The sequence below is a fragment of the Cervus canadensis genome, chromosome 30 (assembly GCF_019320065.1).
Source record: "Cervus canadensis isolate Bull #8, Minnesota chromosome 30, ASM1932006v1, whole genome shotgun sequence".
NCBI classification, from domain to species: Eukaryota; Metazoa; Chordata; class Mammalia; order Artiodactyla; family Cervidae; genus Cervus; species Cervus canadensis.
This window is the reverse complement of record NC_057415.1, coordinates 43,416,971-43,439,585: the sequence shown is the minus strand read 5'-3', so window position 1 is coordinate 43,439,585 and position 22,615 is coordinate 43,416,971. Positions and strand designations below refer to the sequence as shown.

The 22,615-nt window shown below is 55.9% G+C and overlaps 1 protein-coding gene across 2 annotated transcripts in view; it reads left to right on the top strand.

Moving 5' to 3' along the window:
- The window catches only part of TPO (thyroid peroxidase), a 35,125-nt gene extending 12,725 nt beyond the window's left edge, over positions 1–22,400 (top strand). The window contains exons 6-17 of one of the 2 annotated variants that reach the window (XM_043453822.1): positions 1,380–1,509; positions 3,083–3,289; positions 4,721–5,227; positions 6,273–6,528; positions 7,044–7,214; positions 7,964–8,201; positions 8,675–8,883; positions 9,361–9,531; positions 17,062–17,193; positions 17,825–17,924; positions 21,304–21,412; positions 22,197–22,400. In XM_043453822.1, the coding sequence (XP_043309757.1) occupies positions 1,380–1,509; positions 3,083–3,289; positions 4,721–5,227; positions 6,273–6,528; positions 7,044–7,214; positions 7,964–8,201; positions 8,675–8,883; positions 9,361–9,531; positions 17,062–17,193; positions 17,825–17,924; positions 21,304–21,412; positions 22,197–22,235 (2,269 nt within the window). In that variant the 3' untranslated portion in view covers positions 22,236–22,400. The remainder of the gene's footprint in view (positions 1–1,379; positions 1,510–3,082; positions 3,290–4,720; positions 5,228–6,272; positions 6,529–7,043; positions 7,215–7,963; positions 8,202–8,674; positions 8,884–9,360; positions 9,532–17,061; positions 17,194–17,824; positions 17,925–21,303; positions 21,413–22,196) is intronic. The other variant, XM_043453823.1, reaches the window with a different exon arrangement.
- The last annotated feature ends 215 nt before the right edge of the window (positions 22,401–22,615 follow it).

Sequence of the window (22,615 nt, the reverse complement as noted above, 5' to 3'; positions counted from 1 at the left end):
CTCTGCATATAAGTTAAATAAGCAGGGTGACAATATACAGCCTTGACATGCTCCTTTCCCAATTTGGAACCAGTCTGTTGTTTCACATCCAGTTTTAACTGTTGCTTCTTGACCTGCATACAGACTTCTCAGGAGGCAGGTCAGGTGGTCTGGTATTCCCAGCTGTTTAAAGAACTTTCCAGATGTGATCCACCCAGTCAAAGGCTTTAGGGTAGTCAATAAAGCAGATTTTTTTTGGAACTCTCTTGCTTTTTTGATGTTCTAATGGGTGTTGGCAATTTGATCTCTGGTTCCTCTGCCTTTTCTAAACCTAGCTTGAACATCTGGAAGTTCATAGTTCACGTACTGTAGGAGCCTGGCTTGGAGAATTTTGAGCATTACTTTGCTAGTGTGTGATGAGTGCAATTGTGCAGTAGTTTGAACACTCTTTGGCATTGCCTTTCTTTGGGATTGGAATGAAAACTGACCTTTTCCAGTTTGATTGATTCTTATCAATTGATTCTTATTAATACCTTAATGTTAATATTGATTCTTCTTAATACCTTTCTCCTTGAGGCATCTTCATGACACAAAAGGCAAGCTCAAAAGTCATTTGTAAAATCAAAATGACATTAGGCAGAACTCTGCCTGAACAGGAACTTTATGTTTTTGTCAATAAATCTTGACCAGCAGAACAAAACTACAGATCCGTTTGTTTAAGGAAAACATTCCCATCTTCCTCTTCGGCTGAGTCCATCTCGTTGTCTGATCCGCCAACCAAGTGACACTTCCTCTCTCTCAGACAAGGGCTGGCTTATTTTTGATTCAAATAAATGTATGAATACAGCCGTCCCACTTCTGAACTGAGTACGCTTCAGAAGTCAGCGACCTCACTTTCTAGCGGAAACTTTGTCCTCCAGGTAAACACGGGCGACAGGAAAGGGCAGCTGCCCAGGCGGCTGCAGGGCGCCCTGAGGGAGGGTGCTCGGAGGAGCAGGAGAGCTCGCCTCTGCGCGGAGCCCCGGGGGTGCCTGTGGCGCGCGTCCTGCGTTCCGGGATGAGAGGCAGCCTCAGAGGAAAAGCGGAAGCTGGGCGGAGGGGGCGCCAGCACGCGGATGCGCAGCCCGCATCAGCTCAGGCGCTGGGCGAGGGGCACGTGCTGCTGCCCTGGAAGTCAGTTCTCGCGAGACCACCGCTCCCGCGCATCCCCCGAGCATCTCCCCACCGCGGGGCGTGCGGCCCCCGCTGGACCAAAGGCTTCACCTCCGGTCACCCCCAGGGAGCAGCTGCACCTCGCGCGTTCACCCAGAGACCGTGGCGCCAGGTCACAGCACCGGCCCATCGCTGCCTCCCTCCTCCTCCTGGACTCCGACCCAGCTCGTGCCCTTCTGTCTCCACAGAGACCACCCCCGCTGGGGAGCCTCCAACACAGCGCTGGCCAGATGGCTGCCCCCCGCCTACGAGGACGGCATCAGTGAGCCCCGAGGCTGGAACCCCCACTTCCTGTACAACGGCTTTCCCCTGCCCCCGGTCAGTGCTGCCGGAACAGGGCTGCAAGGAGTCTCAGAACTTGGCAAACCTCCCCTCCCCTGGGGGGGCCCAGCCTCTGATGAGACCTTGCTCCGCAGGGCAGGCCCCTGCGGGTGCCCCTGTTGGAGGGGGGGAGGGTGGGTACTTCCCTTGTACCCCGGGAACTGTGACTCTGACTAGCCAGAGAGTGGACCAACGCAGAGTCAAGTAATAAGTAGACGGAAAACTAGCCATGTTCAGAGATGCTTATAATTGACGAATTCACTCATTTATGCAAAGATGGCAATTTCTACCTACTCCCAGAGGCAAATCATTTATCAAACTTATACCTAATCAGCTGATCCCTTGGGTCCAAAAATGGGTCATCGGTCCCCAGCCTGACTGATTGCTTGGATGAATAAAGCAGTGGGTGGTTTCCACATTCCTTGGCTCATGGGCCCCCATGCCGGCAAGGCTGCATCTCTGTGCCTTTGCTCTAAAGTCGCATCTCCTGTGAGTCAGGGAAGGGTCTCAGGTTTTAAGGACCCATGTGGTTAGATCAGATCCCCCTGGAATCTAGGCTCGCCCCCAGCTCCAGGTCCTTACAGTCACCAAACCTGCCAAGTCCCTTTAGCCATGTGATGTTGCCAAGGGCTCCAGGGATGCAGTCATGGACATCTCTGGGGGCTATCACCCTGCTACCAGTCCACCCTCAGACCCCAGAAATGTCAGACCCAATCCATGTGCAAAACCCACCTACCTCATTCCAAGGCCCCCATCATCTCAGCCATCACAGCATCAACTCAGAATCCCAAATCTGATCTAACTCTCACCGTTTTCAGAGTCCCAAATCTCATCCTCTGAGTAATCTGAATCAGGGCTGGGGAAGCTCTGGGTGTGACCCCTCCTGGGGCAAAGCCTCCCTCCTTTGGGACCTGAGAAACCAGAAAGGAAGTCTGGCCCCAAAATGCAGTAGTGGGACAAGCACAGGATAGCAGGTGTACACGTACGGGGTCACAAACAGAGAAGTGGGAAAAAAGCCACTGACACCAAACAGGTCTGAGCTCGGGCCAGGCAAACTCCACGGGCTTCAATGCTGGGGAGCAACCCTCTCCCTCACCCCCGGGCACCAGGCACCCCCTCTCAGCCATGGACGATCTGGAGCTAATCCCTGGAGGATTCAGTGTAATGTCCACACCACTCCCGGAAGATGGACATTTTGTATTTTATTTACAAATGAAGAAACCAGTTCAGTCGCTCAGTTGTGTCCGATCTTTGTGACCCCATGGACTGCAGCACGCCAGGTCTCCCTGTCCATCACCAACTCCCAGAGTTTACTCTCATATCTATCCAGTCAGTGATGCCATCCAACCATCTCATCCTCCGTCGTCCCCTTCTCCTCCTGCCCTCTTGGCCCCAAATCAGCACAGAGCGATGAATCTCGAGGAGGACAGTCGGGGGTCTCCAGGGCCCTAAGCGCGGCGTGGAGCCCCTGAGACGCAGGCTCGCCCTTGGCCCCTCACTGCCAGGTGCTGGCTTCCGCACGCCCGTGGGCAGGTGGCTCCCGCACATGACGGCTGGTCTGCCCTTCCAGGTCCGGGAGGTGACCCGACGCGTCCTACACGCCTCCAATGAGGCTGTGACGGACGACGACCAGTACTCTGACCTCCTGACGGCGTGGGGCCAGTACATCGACCACGACATCGCCTTCACGCCGCAGAGCACGGGCCCCTCTGCCCCCGGGGCGGGGGCTGACTGCCAGCTGACCTGCAAGCCCCGAAGCCCATGCTTTCCCATACAGGTAGGATTTCTGAATGTCCCTCACTTTATTATGAAACTAACAGATACCACGTTAAAGTCTCAAACACGGCTCACTCTTTGTACTGTTCCCAGGTGGGTGGGGGGGGGGGATGTTTACGGCTGTGATGAATTTCCTGTATTTTCTGCCAGAAAGTATCTGCACATGAATGGGTATGAAATTATCTGTATGGGCATCTCCTGGTGGTCCAGAGGCTAGAGTGCCAGTTCAGTCCTTGGTGGGGGAACTGAGACCCCACAGAGCCAAAGAAAAAAAAGAAATTAAAATTATCTGTGTGTGTGTGTGTTTATACCTTATTTGGTGGCTCAGTGGTAAAGGATCCACCTGCCAATGCAGGAGACACAGGTTTGATCCCAGGTCAGGAAGATCCCCTGGAGAAGGAAATGGCAACCCACTCCAGTATTCTTGCCTGGAGAATCCCATGGACGGAGGGGCCTGGCGAGTTACGGTCCATGGGCTCGCAGAGTCGGACACTACTGAGCGAGCATGCACACACACCTTACGTACATCTCTTGTGTCCTACTGCGTGCATGATGTGAACACAGCGTGAGCCGCTTACTAATAAATCTTACACACGGCTCCACGTCATCAAATGGACAGAAACCGGGCTGTTAAATGACTCTCATTACCCAACTGTGTTCAAATTACAACTTATTTAACCGGTTCGCTTATTGGTGAGCACTGGGGTTGGTTGCTTCCCGCTTTGTGGCTATTGTCAGCTGTCACACGTAGCCAAGCAGAGAACAGCCCTGCCCTGAATCCTCAGCGCACCTGCCTTCCTAACAGACCCCTGGGATTCAACCGCTAGCTTTCAGGCAGGAGCCTAGGAACTTCTGACAGAGCTAGCAGAACCGTTCTCTGTTAATATTCTTCTGGTTTCCCCCCTGCCTGCAAGGAAGGAGATGTACAGGTAGGGTTTTTACTGTACTTTTCCTACAGTGACTTCTCCTAAGAAAGAATCTCTGAGGCTGGCAAGGGACATTTCCTCCCCTTGAGCAAAGAATGTGTGGGCTGGGAGTACTCACTCACATTTACTCCATAAACCTTAGCTCAGCAGCATTCCCCACTAGGAGCCCTGAGCTAGGAAGGGCTGGAGAGACGCGGGCCCCACCCAGGAGGAGCTTCCTGGTTGGGGGAGAGGCAAGGAGAGCCAGCAGATGGGGCGCTCCCCAAGCCTCACACCCACATTGATGAAATCCGCAGGGGTGTCCCCCCAGGCGGGGCAAAACCAGAGGGAAGTTTGGGGCAGCGGGCATCTGCGCAGCTGCGCGTCAGTCCGATACCCCTGACCTGGGGTAGGGCTGCGCGCAGGCTGGCACAGAGAGGCCGATGCCGTCGGGTCTGGGCAGCCCGAGCGCCTAGCGCCTCTGGGGAGGGACCCAGGCCGCGCTAACCCGACTCCCGCTCTCCCAGCTCCCAGCGAACGCTGCGGGCCCCGTCTGTCTGCCCTTTTACCGCTCCACGGCCGCCTGCGGCACCGGGACCCAAGGCGCCTTGTTCGGCAACCTGTCTTCCGCCAACCCGCGCCAGCAGATGAACGGGCTGACCTCGTTCCTGGACGCGTCCACCGTGTACGGCAGCTCCGCGGCCTCGGAGCGGCGGCTGCGGAACTGGACCAGCGCCGAGGGGCTGCTGCGCGTCAACGCGCGCTATCAGGACGCGGGACGCGCCTTCCTGCCCTTCGCGCCGCCGTCCGCGCCCCGCGCTTGCGCGCCCCAGCCCAGCGCCCCCGGAACCCGCGCACCTTGCTTCCTGGCCGGCGACGGCCGCGCCAGCGAGGTCCCCGCCCTGGCAGCCCTGCACACGCTGTGGCTGCGGGAGCACAACCGCCTGGCCGCGGCGCTCAAGGCCCTCAACGCGCACTGGAGCGCGGACACCGCCTACCAGGAGGCGCGCAAGGTGGTGGGCGCGCTGCACCAGGTGCGCGGGGCGGGGGGCCTTGTGAGCGCCGCGGCTGGGTGCGCGCGGGGCTGCGCGGGGCTGCGCGGGGCTGCGTGGGCCCCCGGGGTGAGATTTATACCCCCCCAATTCTGAAGCACTAAGGCCCTGGCGGCCCCGTGGAAGCGCCGCATCCCCTGGAAGGCCGGTTATCCCTCTGGCGGTGATCGTTCCGCAGGAGACCGCGGCCGCCGCAGCTGCAGTAATGCTCTGCCCACCGGTGCTCCCCAGATGCCAAGACCATTCTAAGTGCTCCGGGGGTTTTAACTCATTGAATCCTCGTGGAAACCCTTTGAGAAGGGTTCCCCAATTACTGTGATTTATTTTGGAGACAATGGAGAAAATAAAAAGGGAAAGCAATCTGAATGAGATTCACAAATTAGCAAAAAGATGATTATGATATTTTAAACCTCAAATCAGAGGATGTTGAATGGAGTGTCAAGTTGGCCATTCTCAGTTGAGTGATGTTGGAAAAATTACTTGCACCCGACAGACACCATTACTGAATCCACGGGTCTCACGGGGCTGATGGAGGGCCTTGTTTTAAGTTGGTAGTGTCCACTCACCGGTCTCTGATGTGGGTGCTCCTGCAGCAGACCCTGGACAGCAGCCCTTTAAGCCCTCGGTGACCCTGTAGATCCTGTGTTACAAAGGAGGAAGGCGGGTCTTGTCCAGGTCCACATGGCGACCTCGAGATGGGATGGGCCTGCCCCTTGTCCGCCTTTGGTCCAGGGAAGCCCAGGCACCGAGGGGTCAGAGCAGAGGCCGCTGAGCCCTGCTGGGCCAGGCCTGCTCAGAGGGCGTCTGGGACTGTCTCTGACCCAACTCCACAAAGGCCGAGAACTCGGGAATTTATTTGGAACAGATAGAGTTCCTGTCTCCTCCTCCCCTGACAAGTGGCATGACCCCCAAAGACAACTCTGGGGTGCGGCGGCCCCCAGGCTTGTGCAGGAAGAAGCCCCTCCCCGTGGCCCAGGCTGGGGCCCCGTGTCGGGCCGGGCTCCCACCAGCTCTCCTTTGTCCGCAGATCATCACGCTGCGCGATTACATCCCCAGGATCCTGGGCCCCGAGGCCTTTGGGCAGCATGTGGGTCCCTACAGGGGCTATGACCCCAGCGTGGACCCCACCGTCTCCAACGTGTTCTCCACGGCCGCCTTCCGCTTCGGCCACGCCACCATCCACCCGCTGGTGCGGCGGCTGGACGCCGGCTTCCAGGAGAGCCCGGGGCCCCGCCTGCTGCTGAGGGACGCCTTCTTCCGGCCCTGGCGGCTCCTCGAGGAAGGTGGGCACTCCTGGCCCGCCCTCTAGAAGAGGGGCCGGGTGGCATCCTGCCTGCTGGCTAGACGCCCTGGAGAGCAGCAGCACAGCCAAAGTGCTTTTTAAACGGCAAACCCTGTTCATCAGACTCTCTCCGGTGTTCCGGGTTTCCAGAACTCCCAGGCAGGGCCCTGGGCGCCTTCAGCCATCTGGGCTTCCTTCACTGGTCTGCGCTTTAGACTCAGCGAGCGCTTCCTTCTGCTGTAATGTTTCTGTGGCTCAGAAACGAACACAACCGCCCTGCCCCTAAGCCGCCATCTGGTCCCTTCCAACGCACATCATGGTTGGACTCTTGGGGTCCGGAAGGGGGACTCCATCGTAAGGCAGCACCCAAGGGCTGGGAGACTTGGGGATCCCTGGCGGGGTGGTTCCTGAGCTCATGAGAGACGCTTGTTCCGAAGCAGCCGACTTTGCCATCGAGGCCTGTTCTGTTTCCCAGGACTCAGCTGGGGGCGCACCTTTCTTCTCTGCCACCTCCAGGCGGCGTGGACCCCGTCATGCGGGGCCTGCTGGCAAGACCGGCCAAGCTGCAGGTGCAGGACCAGCTGCTGAACGAGGAGCTGACAGAGAGGCTGTTCGTGCTCTCAGACGCAGGGACCCTGGACCTGGCGTCCATCAACCTGCAGCGGGGCCGGGACCACGGCCTGCCAGGTGGGCCTCCATGCTCAGCGAGCCGAACCTGCGGCTTTGCCCGCATCCAAGAAGCGGCTTGTAAGGCACATTAGTCATGAGACTGAAGGCCGTTCAGCTTTCCTCTGACACTGGAGCAGCCGATGTCCTGAGCCGCTGCTCGGGGAAGGGGCCCAGGTGTCCAGGGGGAGCGAGCCGGGGAAGCGAGGCCGTTTCCCGGGCACACAGCAGCACGTCGGGCCCCAGAATGCAGTGTCCCCCTCCCCCCGACCCTCCCTGACCCTCCTCGGGGCCAGTGGGCGCTACCCCAGTGCCTCCAGGCTGTCGCTGGTCCAGTCTCCTGGTCGCTGGGGAGAGTAAAGACCCTCTCGTCGGGCCTAGACTCTGTGATAAAGACACAACAGCGCTGAGAGCCCGGGGAGGGAGACAGGAGTCTACCAGGCGTCCCTGGTGGAGAGCAGGGATGCCCGCTGCCCAGAGTGCGTGTCCCAGGGCCCGTCCCAGCCGCGGCACCGGGCTGAGGTGGAGCCCTCCTGGGGGAACCGCCCAGGCCAGCAGCGAGCAGCAGGGCAGGACTCCCCGCTGGTCTGTGGACAGGCTCCGGGAGACCCCGCCGCCCCCAGGGCTGGAACTGTCTGGTGCGAGGTTTGCCGGGCCAGGGGCCTAGAGGCGCTGCTGTGGCCAGGATCCTGCAGCCACAGCCGCAGCTGGCGGGCGGGCGGGGGGCGTCCAGACCCTGGGGACAGGCGGCCTTGGCCCTCTCCCCGCAGGGTACAATGAGTGGCGGCAGTTCTGCGGCTTGTCCAGGCTGGAGACCCGGGCTGACCTGGGCGCGGCCACTGCCAACGGGAGCGTGGCAGACAGAATCCTGGACCTGTACGGGCACCCCGACAACATGGACGTGTGGCTGGGAGGCCTGGCGGAGAGCTTCCTTCCGGGGGCGCGGACCGGTCCGCTGTTCGCCTGCCTCGTGGGAAAGCAGATGAAGGCCCTGAGGGATGGTGACCGGTAGGGGCCCCGACCAGCTCCCTCTGAGGGGCCAGGGCGGGCGGTGCAGAGGGCTCCCCTCGCAGGAAGGGGTTTCACACTATGGAGCAAGGGGAGCGCACTGGCTCTCAGGTCTGGCTCCGGGCTCTGATGGCAGTGTGTTGTCTGGCGACGAAGGGAGCCTATCTCCAGCACTGGGATTGTCCTGCGATCCGTCCATCGGGCTGGGGGAGGGCCCCAGGCAGATCCTGCAGGGCAGGCCCTGCTGAGGCTGGAGCCTGTCCTGAGGCTGCAGGCCCTCCTGAGGCTGGAGGCCCTCCTCCTCATCGTCACCACCTGGTAGGGCCAGTCCTGCTCCCGAGACCCCTGGCCGCCCGGTGCGCTGCCCTGTGGGGGGGGTCTCAGGCCACGGCGGGGGCAGTGTGGGCACCGGGGTGGGTCGGCGGGCCCGGCCAGCGCTCTCACAGGAGTGTCCTCACGCGTGTCCCCCGCAGGTTCTGGTGGGAGCATCGCGCGGTGTTCACCGAGGCCCAGCGGCGTGAGCTGGGCCAGCACTCGCTGTCCCGCGTCATCTGCGACAACACCGGCCTCACCCGCGTGCCCCGCGACGCCTTCCAGGTGGCGCAGTGGCCCCGGGACTTCGAGTCATGTGACCGCATCCCGGGCATGGACCTGCGCGCCTGGCGGGAGGCCCCCCCTCCAGGTACCGGAACCGGAACAGCGAGCTTCTCTTCGGGGGTCACGGACGGGGTCTGGGGGCAGGAGCCCCGTGTCTCGGAGGGGAGGGGAGGGTAGGCTTGGTCTGGGGGCGCTTCCTGCTCAGCTGCTCCCTGGGGCACAGCCCGTACCTGCCCAGGAGCCACTGCGACTCCCAGGCTCAGAGGGTGGCCAGATGGCTGAGACCGTCCCCGCCATGCGCCATGTGGACTGTGTCGCACTTGATTAACGGGGTTCCGGGGGGTGGGCGGGAAGCCTGGGCAAGGCTGATACAAGGGGAGGAGTTAGAGGCCTGACCGGGGCACGGGCATCGGAGGGCCAGAGCTGGGCGGGGCCCGGAGCTGGGTCCTGCCTGGCGGAAGGAGACTGGGGACCTGATCCTGGGAGGCTGGGGGTGCAGCCCCGGAGGAGGGGCCGGAAGGTGTGCTGCGCTGACTGTGGTCCCTGGCGCCCGGTTGCCCAGACGACGCCTGCGGCTTCCCGGACACAGTGGAGAACGGGGGCTTCCTGCTCTGCGACGAGTCTGGGCGTCGGGTGCTGGTGTTCTCCTGTCGTCACGGATTCCAGCTCCACGGGCCGGAGCAGGTCACCTGCACGCCGCGCGGCTGGGACTCCCAGCCCCCGGTCTGTCGAGGTCAGTGGCTCAACGGGTGTGTCTCTGCAAGACTTGACCGCAGAGTCTGCATTTTTCAAATAACTTGTATAATATTGCAGTGTAACATAATATACTGTTCATACTGTTCATGGGGTTCTCAAGGCAGGAATACTGAAGTGGTTTGCCATTCCCTTCTCCAGGGGACCATATTTTGTCAGAACTCTCCACGAAGACCTGTCCATCTCCAGTGGCCCTACATGGCATGGCTCATAGTTTCATTCAGTTAGACAAGGCTGTGGTCCATGTGGTTAGACTGATTAGTTTTCTGCAATTGTGGTTTTCAGTCTGTTTGCCCTCTGATGGAGAAGGATAAGAGGCTTATGGAAGCTTCCTGATGGGATAGACAGGTTGGTAGGTGCCCAGTATGCTCCTGGAGATCAGTGGAGAAATAACTCCAGAAAAAATTAAGAGACGGAGCCAAAGCAAAAACAACACCCAGTTGTGGATGTGACTGGTGATGGAAGCAAGGATCGATGCTGTAAAGAGCAATATTGCATAGGAATCTGGAATGTTAGGTCCATGAATCAAGGCAAATTGGAAGTGGTCCAATAGAAGATGGCAAGAATGAACGTCAACATTTTAGGAATCAGCAAACTAAAATGGACTGTAATGGGTGAATTTAACTCAGATGACAATTATATCTACTACTGTGGGCAAGAACCCCTTAGAAGAAATGGAGTAGCCATCATAGTCAACAAAAGAGTCCAAAATGCAGTACTTGGATGTGGTGTCAAAAATGACAGAATGACCTCTGTTTGTTTCCAAGGCAAACCATTCAATATCATGGTGATTCAAGTCTATGCCCTGAGCAGTAATGCTGAAGAAGCTGATGTTGAACAGTTCTATGAACCTACAAGAACTTTTAGAACTAACACCCAGAAAAGATGTCCTTTTCATTACAGGGGACTGGAATGCAAAAGGAGGAAGTTAAGAAACACCTGGAGAAACAGGCAAATTTGGCCTTGGAGTACAGAATGACGCAGGTCAAATGCTAATAGAGTTTTGGCAAGAGAACGCACTGGTCATAGCAAACACCCTCTTCCAACAACACAAAGGAAGACTCTACACATGGACATCACCAGATGTTCAACACCAAAATGAGATTGATTATATTCTTTGCAGCCAAAGATGGAGAAGCTCTATACAGTCAGCAAAACATGACCAGGAGCTGACTGTGGCTCAGATCATGAACTCCTTATTGCCAAATTCAGACTTAAATTGAAAAAGGTAGGGAAAACCACTAGACCATTCAGGTATGACCTAAATAAAATCCCTTAGGATTACAAAGTGTAAGTGAAAAATAGATTTAAGGGACTAGATCTGAAAGAGTGCCTGAAGAACTATGGACAGAGGTTTCTGACATTGTACAGGAGACAGGGAGCAAGACCATCCCCAAGAAAAAGAAATGCAAAGAAGCAAAATGGCTGTCTGAGGAGGCCTTACAAATAGCTGCGAAAAGAAGAGAAGTGAAAAGCAAGGAGAAAAGGAAAGATATACCCACTTGAGTGCAGAGTTCCAAAGAATAGCAAGGAGAGATAAGAAAGGCTTCCTTAGAGATCAATGCAAAGTAATAGAGGAAAACAATAGAATGGGAAAGACTAGAAATCTCTTCAAGAAAATTAGAGATACCAAGGGAACATTTCATGCAAATATGGGCTCAATAAAGGATAGAAATGGTATAGACCTAACAGAAGCAGAAAATATTAAGAAGAGGTGGCAAGAATACACAGAAGAAGTGTACAAAAAAGATCTTCATGACCCAGATAATCATGAGGGTGTGATCACTCACCTAGAGCCAGAATCCCGGCTCCACTCACCGCATCCTGGAATGTGAAGTCAAGTGGGCCTTAGGAAGCATCACTATGAACAAAGCTAGTGGAGGTGATGGAATTCCAGTTGAGCTGGTTCAAATCCTAGAAGTGCTGCATTCAATATGCCAGCAAATTTGGAAACTCAGCAGTGGCCACAGGATTGGAAAAGGTCAGTTTTCATTCCAATCCCTAAGAAAGGAAATGCCAAAGAATGCTCAAACTACCACACAATTGCGCTCATCTCACACGCTAGTAAAGTAATGCGCAAAATTCTCCAGGCCAGGCTTCAACAATACATGAACCATGAACTTCCAGATATTCAAGCTGGTTTTAGAAAAGGCAGAGGAACCAGAGGTCAAATTGCCAACATCCACTGGATCATCGAAAAAGCAAGAGAGTTCCAGAAAAACATCTATATCTGCTTTATTGACTACGCCAAAGCCTTTGACTGTGTGGACCACAACAAACTGTGGAAAATTCTGAGAGAGATGGGAATACCAGACCACCTGACCTGCCTCTTGAGAAACCTGTGTGCAGGTCAGGAAACAACAGTTAGAACTGGACATGGAACAACAGACTGGTTCCAAATAGGAAAAGGAGTCTGCCAAGGCTGTATATTATCACCCTGCTTATTTAACTTATATGCAGAGTACATCATTAGAAACGCTGGGCTGGAAGAAGCACAATTGGCAGTGGAATCAAAATTGCTGGGAGAAATATCAATCACCTCAGATATGCAGATGACACCGCCCTTATGGCAGAAAGTGAAAAGGAACTAAAAATCTGCTTGATGAAAGTGAAAGAGGAGAGTGAAAAAGTTGGCTTAAAGCTCAACATTCAGAAAACTAAGATCATGGCATCTGGTCCCATCACTTCATGGGAAATAGATGGATAAACAGTGGAAACAGTGGCAGATTTTTTGGGGGGGGCTCCAAAATCACTGCAGATGGTGACTGCAGCCATGAAATAAAAAGATGCTTACTCCTTGGAAGAAAAGTTATGACCAACCTAGTTAGTTCAATTGCTCAGTCATGTCCGACTCTTTGCAACCCCATGAACCAGGCCTCCCTGTTCATCACCAACTCCCCCGGAGTCCACCCAAACCCATATCCATTGAGTCGGTGATGCCATCCAACCATCTCATCCTCTGTTGTCCCTTTCTCCTCCTGCCCTCAATCTTTCCCAGCATCAGGGTCTTTTCCAATGAGTCAGCTCTTCGCATCAGGTGGCCAAAGTACTGGAGTTTCAGCTTCAACATCAGTCCTTCCAATGAACACCCAGGACTAATCTCCTTTAGGATGGACTGGTTGGTTCTCCTTGCAGTCCAAGGGACTCTCAAGAGTCTTCTCCAACACCACAGTTCAAAAGCATCAATTCTTCAGTGCTCAGCTTTCTTTATAGTCCAACTCTCACATCCATACATGACCACTGGAAAAACCATAGCCTGGACTAGACAGACCTTTGTTGGCAAAGTAATGTCTCTGCTTTTTAATATGCTGTTCTAGGTTGCTCATAACTTTCCTCCTAAGGAGCAAGCATCTTTTAATTTCATGGCTGCAGTCACCATCTGCAGTGATTTTGGAGCCCAGAAAAATAAAGTCAGCCACTGTTTCCACTGTTTCCCCATCTATTTGCTGTGAAGTGATGGGACTGGATGCCATGATCTTCGTTTTCTGAATGTTGAGCTTTAAGCCAACTTTTTCACTCTCCTCTTTCACTTTCATCAAGAAGCTCTTTAGTTCTTCTTCACTTTCTGCCATAAGGGTGGTTTTATCTGCATATCTGAGGTTATTGATATTTCTCCCAGTAATCTTGATTCCAGCTGTGCTTCTTCCAGCCCAACATTTCTCATGATGTACTCTGCATATAAGTTAAATAAGCATAGTGACAATATACAGCCTTGACGTACTCCTTTTCCTATTTGGAAGCAGTCTGCTTTTTCATGTCCAGTTCTAACTGTTGCTTCCTGACCTGCATACAGGTTTCTCAAGAGGCAGGTCAGGTGGTCTGGTATTCCCATCTCTTTCAGAATTTTCCACAGTTTATTGTGATCCACACAGTCAAAGGCTTTGGCATAGTTAATAAAGCAGAAATAGATATTTTTTCTGGAATTCTCTTGCTTTTTCGATGATCTGGTTGATGTTGACAATTTGATCTCTGGTTCCTCTGCCTTTTCTAAAACCAGCTTGAACATCTGGAAGTTCATGGTTCACGTATTGCTGAACACTGGCTTGGAGAATTTTAAGCATCACTTCACTAGTGTGTGTGAGATGAGTGCAGTTGTGCAGTAGTTTTGAGCATTCTTTGGCATTTCCTTTCTTAGGGATTGGAATGAAAACTGACCTTTTCCAATCCTGTGGCCACTGCCGAGTTTCCAAATTTGCTGGCATATTGAATGCAGCACTTTCACAGCATCATCTTCTAGGATTTGAACTAGCTCAACTGGAATTCCATCACCAAACTAGACAGCATATTAAAAAGCAGAGACATTACTAACAAAGGTCCGACTAGTCAAGGCTATGGTTTCTCCAGTAGTCATGTATGGATGTGAGAGTTGGACTATAAGGAAAGCTGAGCAGCAAAGAATTGATGCTTTTGAACTGTGGTGTTGGAGACGACTCTTGAGAGTCCCTTGGACTGCAAAGAGATCCAACCAGTCCATCCTAAAGGAGATCAGTCCTGAATATTCACTGGAAGGACTGATGTTGAAGCTGGACCTCCAATACTTTGGCCACCTGATGCGAAGAGCTGACTCATTTGACAAGACTGTGATGCTGGGAAAGATTGAAGGCGGGAGGAGAAGGGGACGACACTCCGGGAGTTGGTGATGGACAGGGAAGCCTGGCGTGGTGCAGTCCATGGGGTCACAGAGAGTCGGACAGGACTGAGCTACTGAAGTGAACATAATATAAATTATGTAATATAATTTGTGTGCATGCATGCATGCTAAGCCACTTCAGTCATAAGTCTGACCCTTTGTGACCCCATGGACTGTTGCCCACCAGGCTCCTCTGTCCCTGGGGATTCTCCAGGCAGGAATAGTGGAGTGGGTTGCCATGGCTTCCTCCAGGGGATCTTCCCAACCCAGGGATCAAACCCTGTGTCTCCTGCCCTGGCAGGAGGGTTCTTTACCACTAGCACCAGCCCATTATAATTTGTATAATATAGCATATCACATTATAATGTAAAATAACTTACATCATATGGTACAGCAGCTACACTTGAATTTAAAAAAAGAACTGAAAGCAAACCCCCAATGCATGCACACATAAGTATAACTCACGCAGAAGTGCCTCTGGGTATCATTGCCTTCCAGGGACTGTTTTCCTGGATAAAGGATGCCCTCCCAGGGGCCCCCGTCCCTCAGTCATCTTTCTAGAAATGAAGCCCCAGGAGTCACCTCACAGTTGCTCACAGAGTGAATGACCCGGGAAGGACAGAGGAGGCAGAAGAGGCGGGAACCCCAGGGAGGCTTGTGGGAGGGAGCTCGCAGAGCCAGTCCTGCCATGAAGCAGGTGTTTCTACTGGAAACATCAACGGAGCGGAGTCCCCACTGGAGGTCGCCATTTCCCGGCGAGACCTCAGTCTCCTCTCTGCGGGGACCCAGCATTCCTGCTCCTGGAGGAACCCAGAGCCGAGATCCCCGAGCAGAAGCAGGATGCCTCCCAGACTCCAGGAGAGGTCGCCATTATAAACCGCGTTAGTAGGACCTTAGAGAAGTGGGAGGTGGACTCAGGCAAGAATCGGGCTGGTTCACAAGAAAGGAAAGCAAGATCCAGTTTGCTCAGTTCTGGGAAGATGAAAACATCGAGAGATGCAGGGTGGTCCTAAGTTGACGGCTTGTGAAGGTACCTAATTCTCCCAGAATGTGCCCTGAAAAACAGGGAAGATGGTAACTGTCGTGTTCTGTACACGTCATCACGATACAAGATTTTCATTCCAATTCTGGGGATTCTAAAGTGTTGTCCCAGAAGGGCGCCGGCCTCTAGACTCTGCGTCGTGGAGGGGCGCCCAGGAGAGGCAGGGGGCAGCCGCAGGGAAGGTGCAGATGCTCCCTCCAGGTGCGAGAAGGATGACCAGGCAGCGAGATAGTGGCCCTGGGCGACGTCGAGGTTCAACCTGGAGCTGAGCCAACGGCACTGGGTGCTGCCTGGAAACCGAGGGTGTGAGGGCATTTCTGCCTCGTCACGCGTCCAGATCTGCCCCGGAGGACGTGGGCGCGGCTGTGGCGGGCGCCCCACCAGGTGAGGGCTAGGCCATGAGCGCAGTGGACTCGGGGAGGATGGCGGGCGAGGCCTCCCTCCCGGATTCCGTCGGAGCGTGGCTCCCCGGGAACCCGGCTGGGCTTAATGCGGTGACGTGTGGATGCGTCTGCTGTCTCCGTTGACCTGCTCTCCGTCACTCCCATACTTATGTCCCGCAGGTAACCCTTCAGGAGCGGAAGTCGTAGCATTGCTTCCGGTTAGCGCTGGTGCGGAGCGGAAGTGCCCGCCTCGCCTAGGGCCGCGGTCCTCGGGGCCGCGGGGCCGGCACACACCTGCCCTGGGGCGCAAGCGCCCCGCTCGCACCGGGCGTGGCGTCGTGGGCGTGCCTTCCTCTGTTCCGCCTAAACCTCCCGGCCATTCTGTGCACCACGCTGGCTGTTTGTTTCGGGTGTCTGTGACCCCAAAGCTCTATTCCCAGGGCCCGTGAAGGACAGTGAAGGAGGAAGAAAGCTTCGAACCAGGAGAGCAGAGGAGAGTCCGTGCCTTGAGCTCACCCCCGCCCAGAGTGTGCTCCGCCCCGGGGCCCCGTCACACGGTCTCTCCAGGGAGGTCACACAGCCCCTCAGGGAACGGAACCATCTGTCGGAGGGCAGCATCGCCCTTCCACACCCGACGTCCTCACACCTCCCGCCTTTTCCTAACATAAGGTTTCACATCTCGGGCTGACTGCTCCCCGGAGACGGGTACAGGGTGGTATCGGGCTGACAGCGCTGTCAGCCGGATTCTGAACAGGCTGGCTGCTCCGAGGTCTGAGTTACAGCCCGTCTCAGGGGTCCAGGGTGGGGGTGGGGGCTCGGTCAGCAAAGGCTGACCCCTGCTCACTTATGCCTCCAAACGCAGGGCCCACGGAGAGTGTGGGGCAGTGTGTGTGGTCGTGGAGTGTGCAGGACGCATCTTCTGTCTGCACGTCCTGCCCTAGCCCAAGTCTCCTGGAATCGGCCGAATAGAGGGCTAGTTACTTAAGACACCGGAGCCTGGGGAACTGGCATGGTCATGGGTTCAGGCGGCAGACCGCAGAGGCTGCACATGCTCCCCGTTTTGGGGGCTCAGCTTGCGCCCCCACCCTCAGGCCCGGGGTCAGGTCTTGGCTCCCACTGCACAGCCAGCATGTCCTCAGCGGTGGACCCAGTGTGGACCGTGGGGCTGGACGCTGCGGCTTGGGGTGGGCTGACTCGAGGGCGCCACCGTCTCCCAGGAAGGCCGAGTCTCTGCATCTGAGCGAGGCCCAGCGGCCTGCATGGTCTGAGCCTCCAGGCCCTGTCCCAGGGGCCTGCCCCGGGCCCACTGCGGGGCCACGGGCCTGGTGGCCGCCATGGAAGGGGCAGGCCTGGGGTGACTTCCCCCTGCTCCGGACGAGAGACAGGACCGGGGAGGGGTTGGCCTCCTGGGGAGGGGCGAGGGGGCTGGGTACTGACCTCCCGTCGTGCGTGCAGACGTCAACGAGTGTGAGGACGAAGTGGACCCCCCCTGCCACGCATCCGCGCGCTGCAAGAACACCAAGGGTGGCTTCCAGTGTGAGTGCAGCGACCCCCACGTGCCCGGCGAGGATGGCAGGACCTGTGTGGGTGAGACCACAGCCTCTGTGCCAGCCGGGGGTGTCTGTGCTACACTCGGGGTGACTGCGGCCTCCCTGTGCCAGCCGGGGGTGTCTGTGTGACACTCAGGGTTACTGCAGGTCGTCGTCTGGCCTTGCGTTTCCCCACTACCACGTCCTCTGACACTGGGTGGGAGCAGGGTGCCGCGGGTTTGTGCCTGAGACACAGGAGGCCATGAACCCCTGGGGGGGCGGTGCAGACCCTGCTGCAGATGCTTAGACAGTTTCAACCCCCCTGAACTGTCTCTGAGGGGGAAGCACGGTGTTTGAGCCCCACGTGCAGAACAGAGAGGATAAGCAGCTTGCTCAGGATCACGCAGCCTCGCAGCTGCAGGTCTGGAATCTTAACTTGGCTTCCGGCTCCTGCACCAGCTCCTGTTACCAGGGCGAGACATTTCAGCAAAGCTCCCGCGAGAGGAGCAGAGCTCAGCACAGAGCAGAGCTCAGCTCCGAGAGTAGCAGAGGCGAGCAGGGAATGGGCGGCCAGCGGGACAGAGCTTGCTGGGCTCCCAGGGTCGGCGCGCCCGGGCTGGGGTCGGGTGGGCAGGCTGGCCCCAGTCCTTGGCTGGCAGGCTCGCTGACCGGCTACGCCCTTGTTCCAGACTCCGGGAGGCTCCCGCGGGCGTCTGTGGTCTCCCTGGTGCTGGGCGCCGTGCTTATCTGCGGTCTGGCCGGCCTCACCTGGACGGTGGTTTGCAGGTGGTGAGTCCCCACTTCGCAGCGGCTCCCCACCCTGGGCCCGGCTGTCCTGAAGCTGGTGGAGGTCACGGCTGTCTCCACTGGCACCCATCTGTGTCTAGAGCCATTTGCCTTCCTGACTCCCCTTCAGCTCGAAATGATGAGGGTGGAGCGACCCTACACAGCAGAGGGTGTCCACCATTCGGATGGAGACTCGGTGATACCAGATCGCTGGTCAGATTAAGTGGTTGTGATGAATGACGAAGGTTCTTGATCTAACGAAGGTTTCTCAGAGAAGAGTGTCTTTCCTGGATAGAACCTTATTCTTCATTCCTCTCTTTTCCCTCAAGAGCAGACTCCGGAGAAACTGGGAAATTGAAAGGTGAACTTTTGTTACAAATGACCAGGTCTGTGTGTTTCTGGGGGTGAGAGCCAAGTGCGAGGTTCCCCTAGGGGGCTGTGTCCACCCCTTGGGAGACTGGACCCCAGCCCTACCCCCAGCCCCCACCGCTGCTGTGGCCTCCCAGCTCCCGGCTCTGCTGCTGGGCGTCCAGTGTGCACTTAACAAATTGCGTGGCAGTCACCATGTGGGCAGACTGGCCCAGGGCCCAGGCCCACCGCCCTGACGAGCCTCTAATGCCGGCTGACCTTCAGGTCAGCCTGGGGGCCAGCTCTCCACTGCTGGCTGCAGGAGTCCTGCTTCTAAGACTCGGGTGTAGCACCCACCCCATGTCCGCACGTCACACTGACCCTCTGCTCCCAGGGGCCTGTGCTGGGTGTCTTGTCTTCCCGAGAGCTCAGCGCCTCTCGCACACCGGTAGATGACTTACCCTGACTGCAGACCAGGAGTCTTAGAAGGGGATGGCATCAGGAAATGGCCCCTGTGTTTTCACAATCCCTTGGTCCTGAAAGTTTAGCTATTACCAGTTCTTAAAACCCTTAGATACCGATAAATCAATTAAGCAATGAAAATGAGACAGGCTTAGGCAAGCAGCCCCGATCAGCTGGCTCTGTAGCTGTGAGCTACAGCTATCAGCTGGGAGCTTTTCACGCTCCCACTGTGAAGCTGGTGTTACCATAGCTTAGCATTTGGGTGCAGTTTTGCGTTTGTAGACCTTGCAGTCAAACATCTGTCACCTATTATTATGAAGAATGCTGTGCCTCCAGCCCCCACACTCGGGAGCAATAGCTGTTTTCTTTAAGATCATCAGCGTGGATGAATGAGTACCTTCCTGAGGGAGTCTGGGAGGGAAGCACCTGCCACACTTGACTGCAGACTCTGGAGCCTGGAGAAGTCCCTACAGACACGACTTTGGTTTGCGAAGTGTCTCTTACCTGAGCCACCTGTCAGCCCGTGGGGGGAGGGAGACTGCTGACAGAGAGGGGAGGGGCAGGAGTTCTTTATGGGGACCACGCAGGCCTCTGCACGCGGGCCCTGGATACTCTGCATCCTCAGAGCCTTGATGGGAGGAGCCTAACCCACAGCTCCCTCTCCCAGAGGCTCCTCTGAGCCCCTGGGCATCTGCACGCTGCGGCCCTGATGATTCCAGCCCCGCGGAAGGGAGGGGGCTGATGGGCGAGACAGAGAGACAGAGAGGGAGACAGAGACAGAGAAGAGACAGAGAGACAAAGACAGAGACAATGGAGAGAGACAGAAAGAAAGATGGAGAGACAGACAGAGACAGAGACAGACACCTCTTAGGGCACCTCTCTGGTGCTCTGGGGGCCTTGACCTTCCTTCTGTATTGATTCTCTCCCCCCCGCCATTTATCCCTCCCCTACTATTTTGGATCTAAGCCTGTACATTTTGGGGTAATGACTATTAACATAATTATTTCAACCAGAAATACGCCAGCATTGACATGTTTCCACTGAAAGACTGATCAACAGTTAACTCCATCAAACCAACTGTCTGATCAGCTTTCTTCATGCAATGAAAACACACCACTGTTTACATTATCTCATTGAAATTATGTTCACCAAGATAAATATTTTTCTGTGCAACTTTTGCATGAAAAGCTTGGTTTGTGATCGGTTGTCTGGGCCCATCCATCTTGCTGATCAGTCTCCAGTCCTGAGAGCTTCTCTGCCGAGTTACTCCTGCGGTCTGAACTTCTCAGGTCAACCCTTTTGGGGTAAATTTCATCCATATTGTGTTTACCAGTCAGTCCTCAGTCCATCAGCGGGAAGGTGAGGCTTCCACCTCAGTTCCTCCGATGTGCTCTCGTTTCATCATTTGTCCTGAGTTTCCCACCCTGAGTCTCAGGGCCTGAGGTTTAAGTCCTCAGAATCTCTTTGTTTAGGACAAGCCTTATCCTGTGCCTTAGGCAGCTGGCAGCTGCATTTTGTGCTGTTTCTACTGGAATGCTATTGTAACTGGGGAAAGAAGGGTTAATTTGCATGCTTCCCACTTACCCTCAAGAAGCTGGGATGGGGCCCAGGCGGGGCAGCCTCTCCTGGGCCCAAGGGCCAACCTTCCATGCACACACCTCGGGTCAGCGCACCTGCTTCCCCGTCCTGCCTCCTCCTCACAGGGAGGTGACCTGCTGGGAGGCTGGCCTCGCCCGCTCTGCCGGCCAGAGCCCAGAGCTGGCCTAAAGGGCAAGTTCCTTACTGTCGCTGTAACAGCGGCTGCAGACAGTATACAGAGTGTGGTTTTGTTACTGTCAGTTTTTTGCTGTTTATCAGTTTATCTTTGAGAAAAATATGGAGCTGTGTTCTTGTGTTAAGGGGCTGAGTAGAGGCAGTTTCAGCCCAGTTTTCCTGCCCCGCCATCCAGCGAGGGGACCCAGACTCAGGCATCCTGCCCCGCCATCCAGGGAGGCTGGTATCCCACGTGGCCCCTGGCCCGGCAGAGCCCATGACGCCGTGTTCCGTGGGTCCCGTCTCAGTTCCCCTGCTCCTTCCCTCCTTCCCACTCACAGGGCCCCAGGACCCCCTACCTGGGACCCAGCCCCTTCAGCACCCCGCCTTCCCTGCCACACCCTCCCCCAGGGTCGCTCAGAGCTGAAGGCTGATGGCCCACCCTGAGTCAGGCGTCCTCACACCTTTGGACGCGTTTCTGAAAGTCCCCACTGGCTCAGCCTGAGCTTGTGTCTGAGAAGCGTCCCAGTCGCCCCCATTTCGACACCGTGACGTCTGCTGTCCCGCTCTTCACTTGGGGGTGGTGCTGGGTTCCCTGAGGCAGAGCCTCTTCAGACGCTCCAGTGGGGCCCAGGCGTCTGCCTCCAGCCGCGCTCCACGGAGTTTCCAGTTTTGTTTTCTAAACCAAGATGTTGGCTTGAATCTAAAGCACATCTCTGTGTTTGAGGAGTGAGCTGGTGCTGCTGGGAGTGGCCCTTGGAGGCTGCCTGGCGCGGGCCCCTCTAGGTGACGACCGCTGAGAGGGCACGTTTATCCACAGGACGCTCGCTGACCCCAAGTCCTCGCTGCCGCCCGTGGAGGGAGAGGGAGAAGGATCCCGAGACGTGAGCGCTCCACCGCCGGACGCTTCCGTGGGGCTTGCAGAGCAGGTGGGTTCATAGCGGGCCTTCCTGAGGTTTGCAACCTCACAGGTGTCTGTCAAGACCTAGGGAGTCAGTGGAGGCACTGGGGCTGCAGGCCATCAGCCTGGCCCCTCCTGATTTTCTATCTGACGCCAGCTCCACCCCCCAGGGCACCTTCCCTCTGCCCGGTTCCTTCTATGAACTGCATTCACGGGAGATGCTAATTTGTCAAAGTGTTAACCTACTTTTTTAAAAAGTAGAGGCACATTGGAATCAATGACCTGGAGGGAAAGGACTGGAAATGCCTTTCATTTGTACGAAAGGCTACCATCCCAAGGGTCCCTTCAGGCTTCAGCATCCAGTCTCAAGTACCGGCTGACGCTGCCTGCAGAGGAGCCAGAAGCCGAAAGAAAGCGTCAACTTTTACAGTGCGCTTCTTAAAAAAGGAAACAGTTATAATCAGTGTGAAAAGATCAGTCGAACTAGCTTTTCACTATTTTTACCTTATAAGCATGAATGACCCCAATGGGGTTATATTTTAAAAGTCATTACTGTTCCCCGGGGCCTGCTTGGAATTCAGGGCTAGGTGGTGTTCAGAGCTAAAATGATCCCGTCCTTGGAGGCGGAGTGAAATCAGCCTTGGCACCTGCCTGCAAGCCTGGAACCAAGAATGCTTCCCCCTCCCCCAAGCGAGGAGGGGCCAGGTGGCCGGGGACCAGGTCTTTGTAGGTGCTTCGCCAGCCTCCAGGGGGCGGCACGTGGCTTCCCATTGGTCTGAAGCTCCCCAGGGCTTCTCTCCTTCTCTCCCTAGGGCCCGGCCTGTGGATCCCAAGTCCTTCTCTGCAAGTAGGAGCCCCCTTGTGGGGCGTGTGCGCTGCTCACCGGCCAGAGTCAGACAGCACTCACATCAGCCTGGACACCTGGGGCGCAGTGAGCGGACCCTCACACGCTGCCCACTGCCTGATCAGGACACGCTGACCGGGCCCGGGTGAATAAATCCCACCACTGTACAGTCGTCTGGCTCCTTTTGTAAGCACACCGGTCGGGTCCCTCCTGGAGGGGGTGCCATGAGAATGTATTTACATATTATGCATATTTATGTTTTGTAAACACACTGGACGGGTGCCTGGGGGGGGGGCAAGAGAATGTATTTACATATCATACATATTTATATTTTGTAAGCACACCAGATGGGTCCCTCCTGGGGGGGGAGGGCTGTGAGAAGGTATT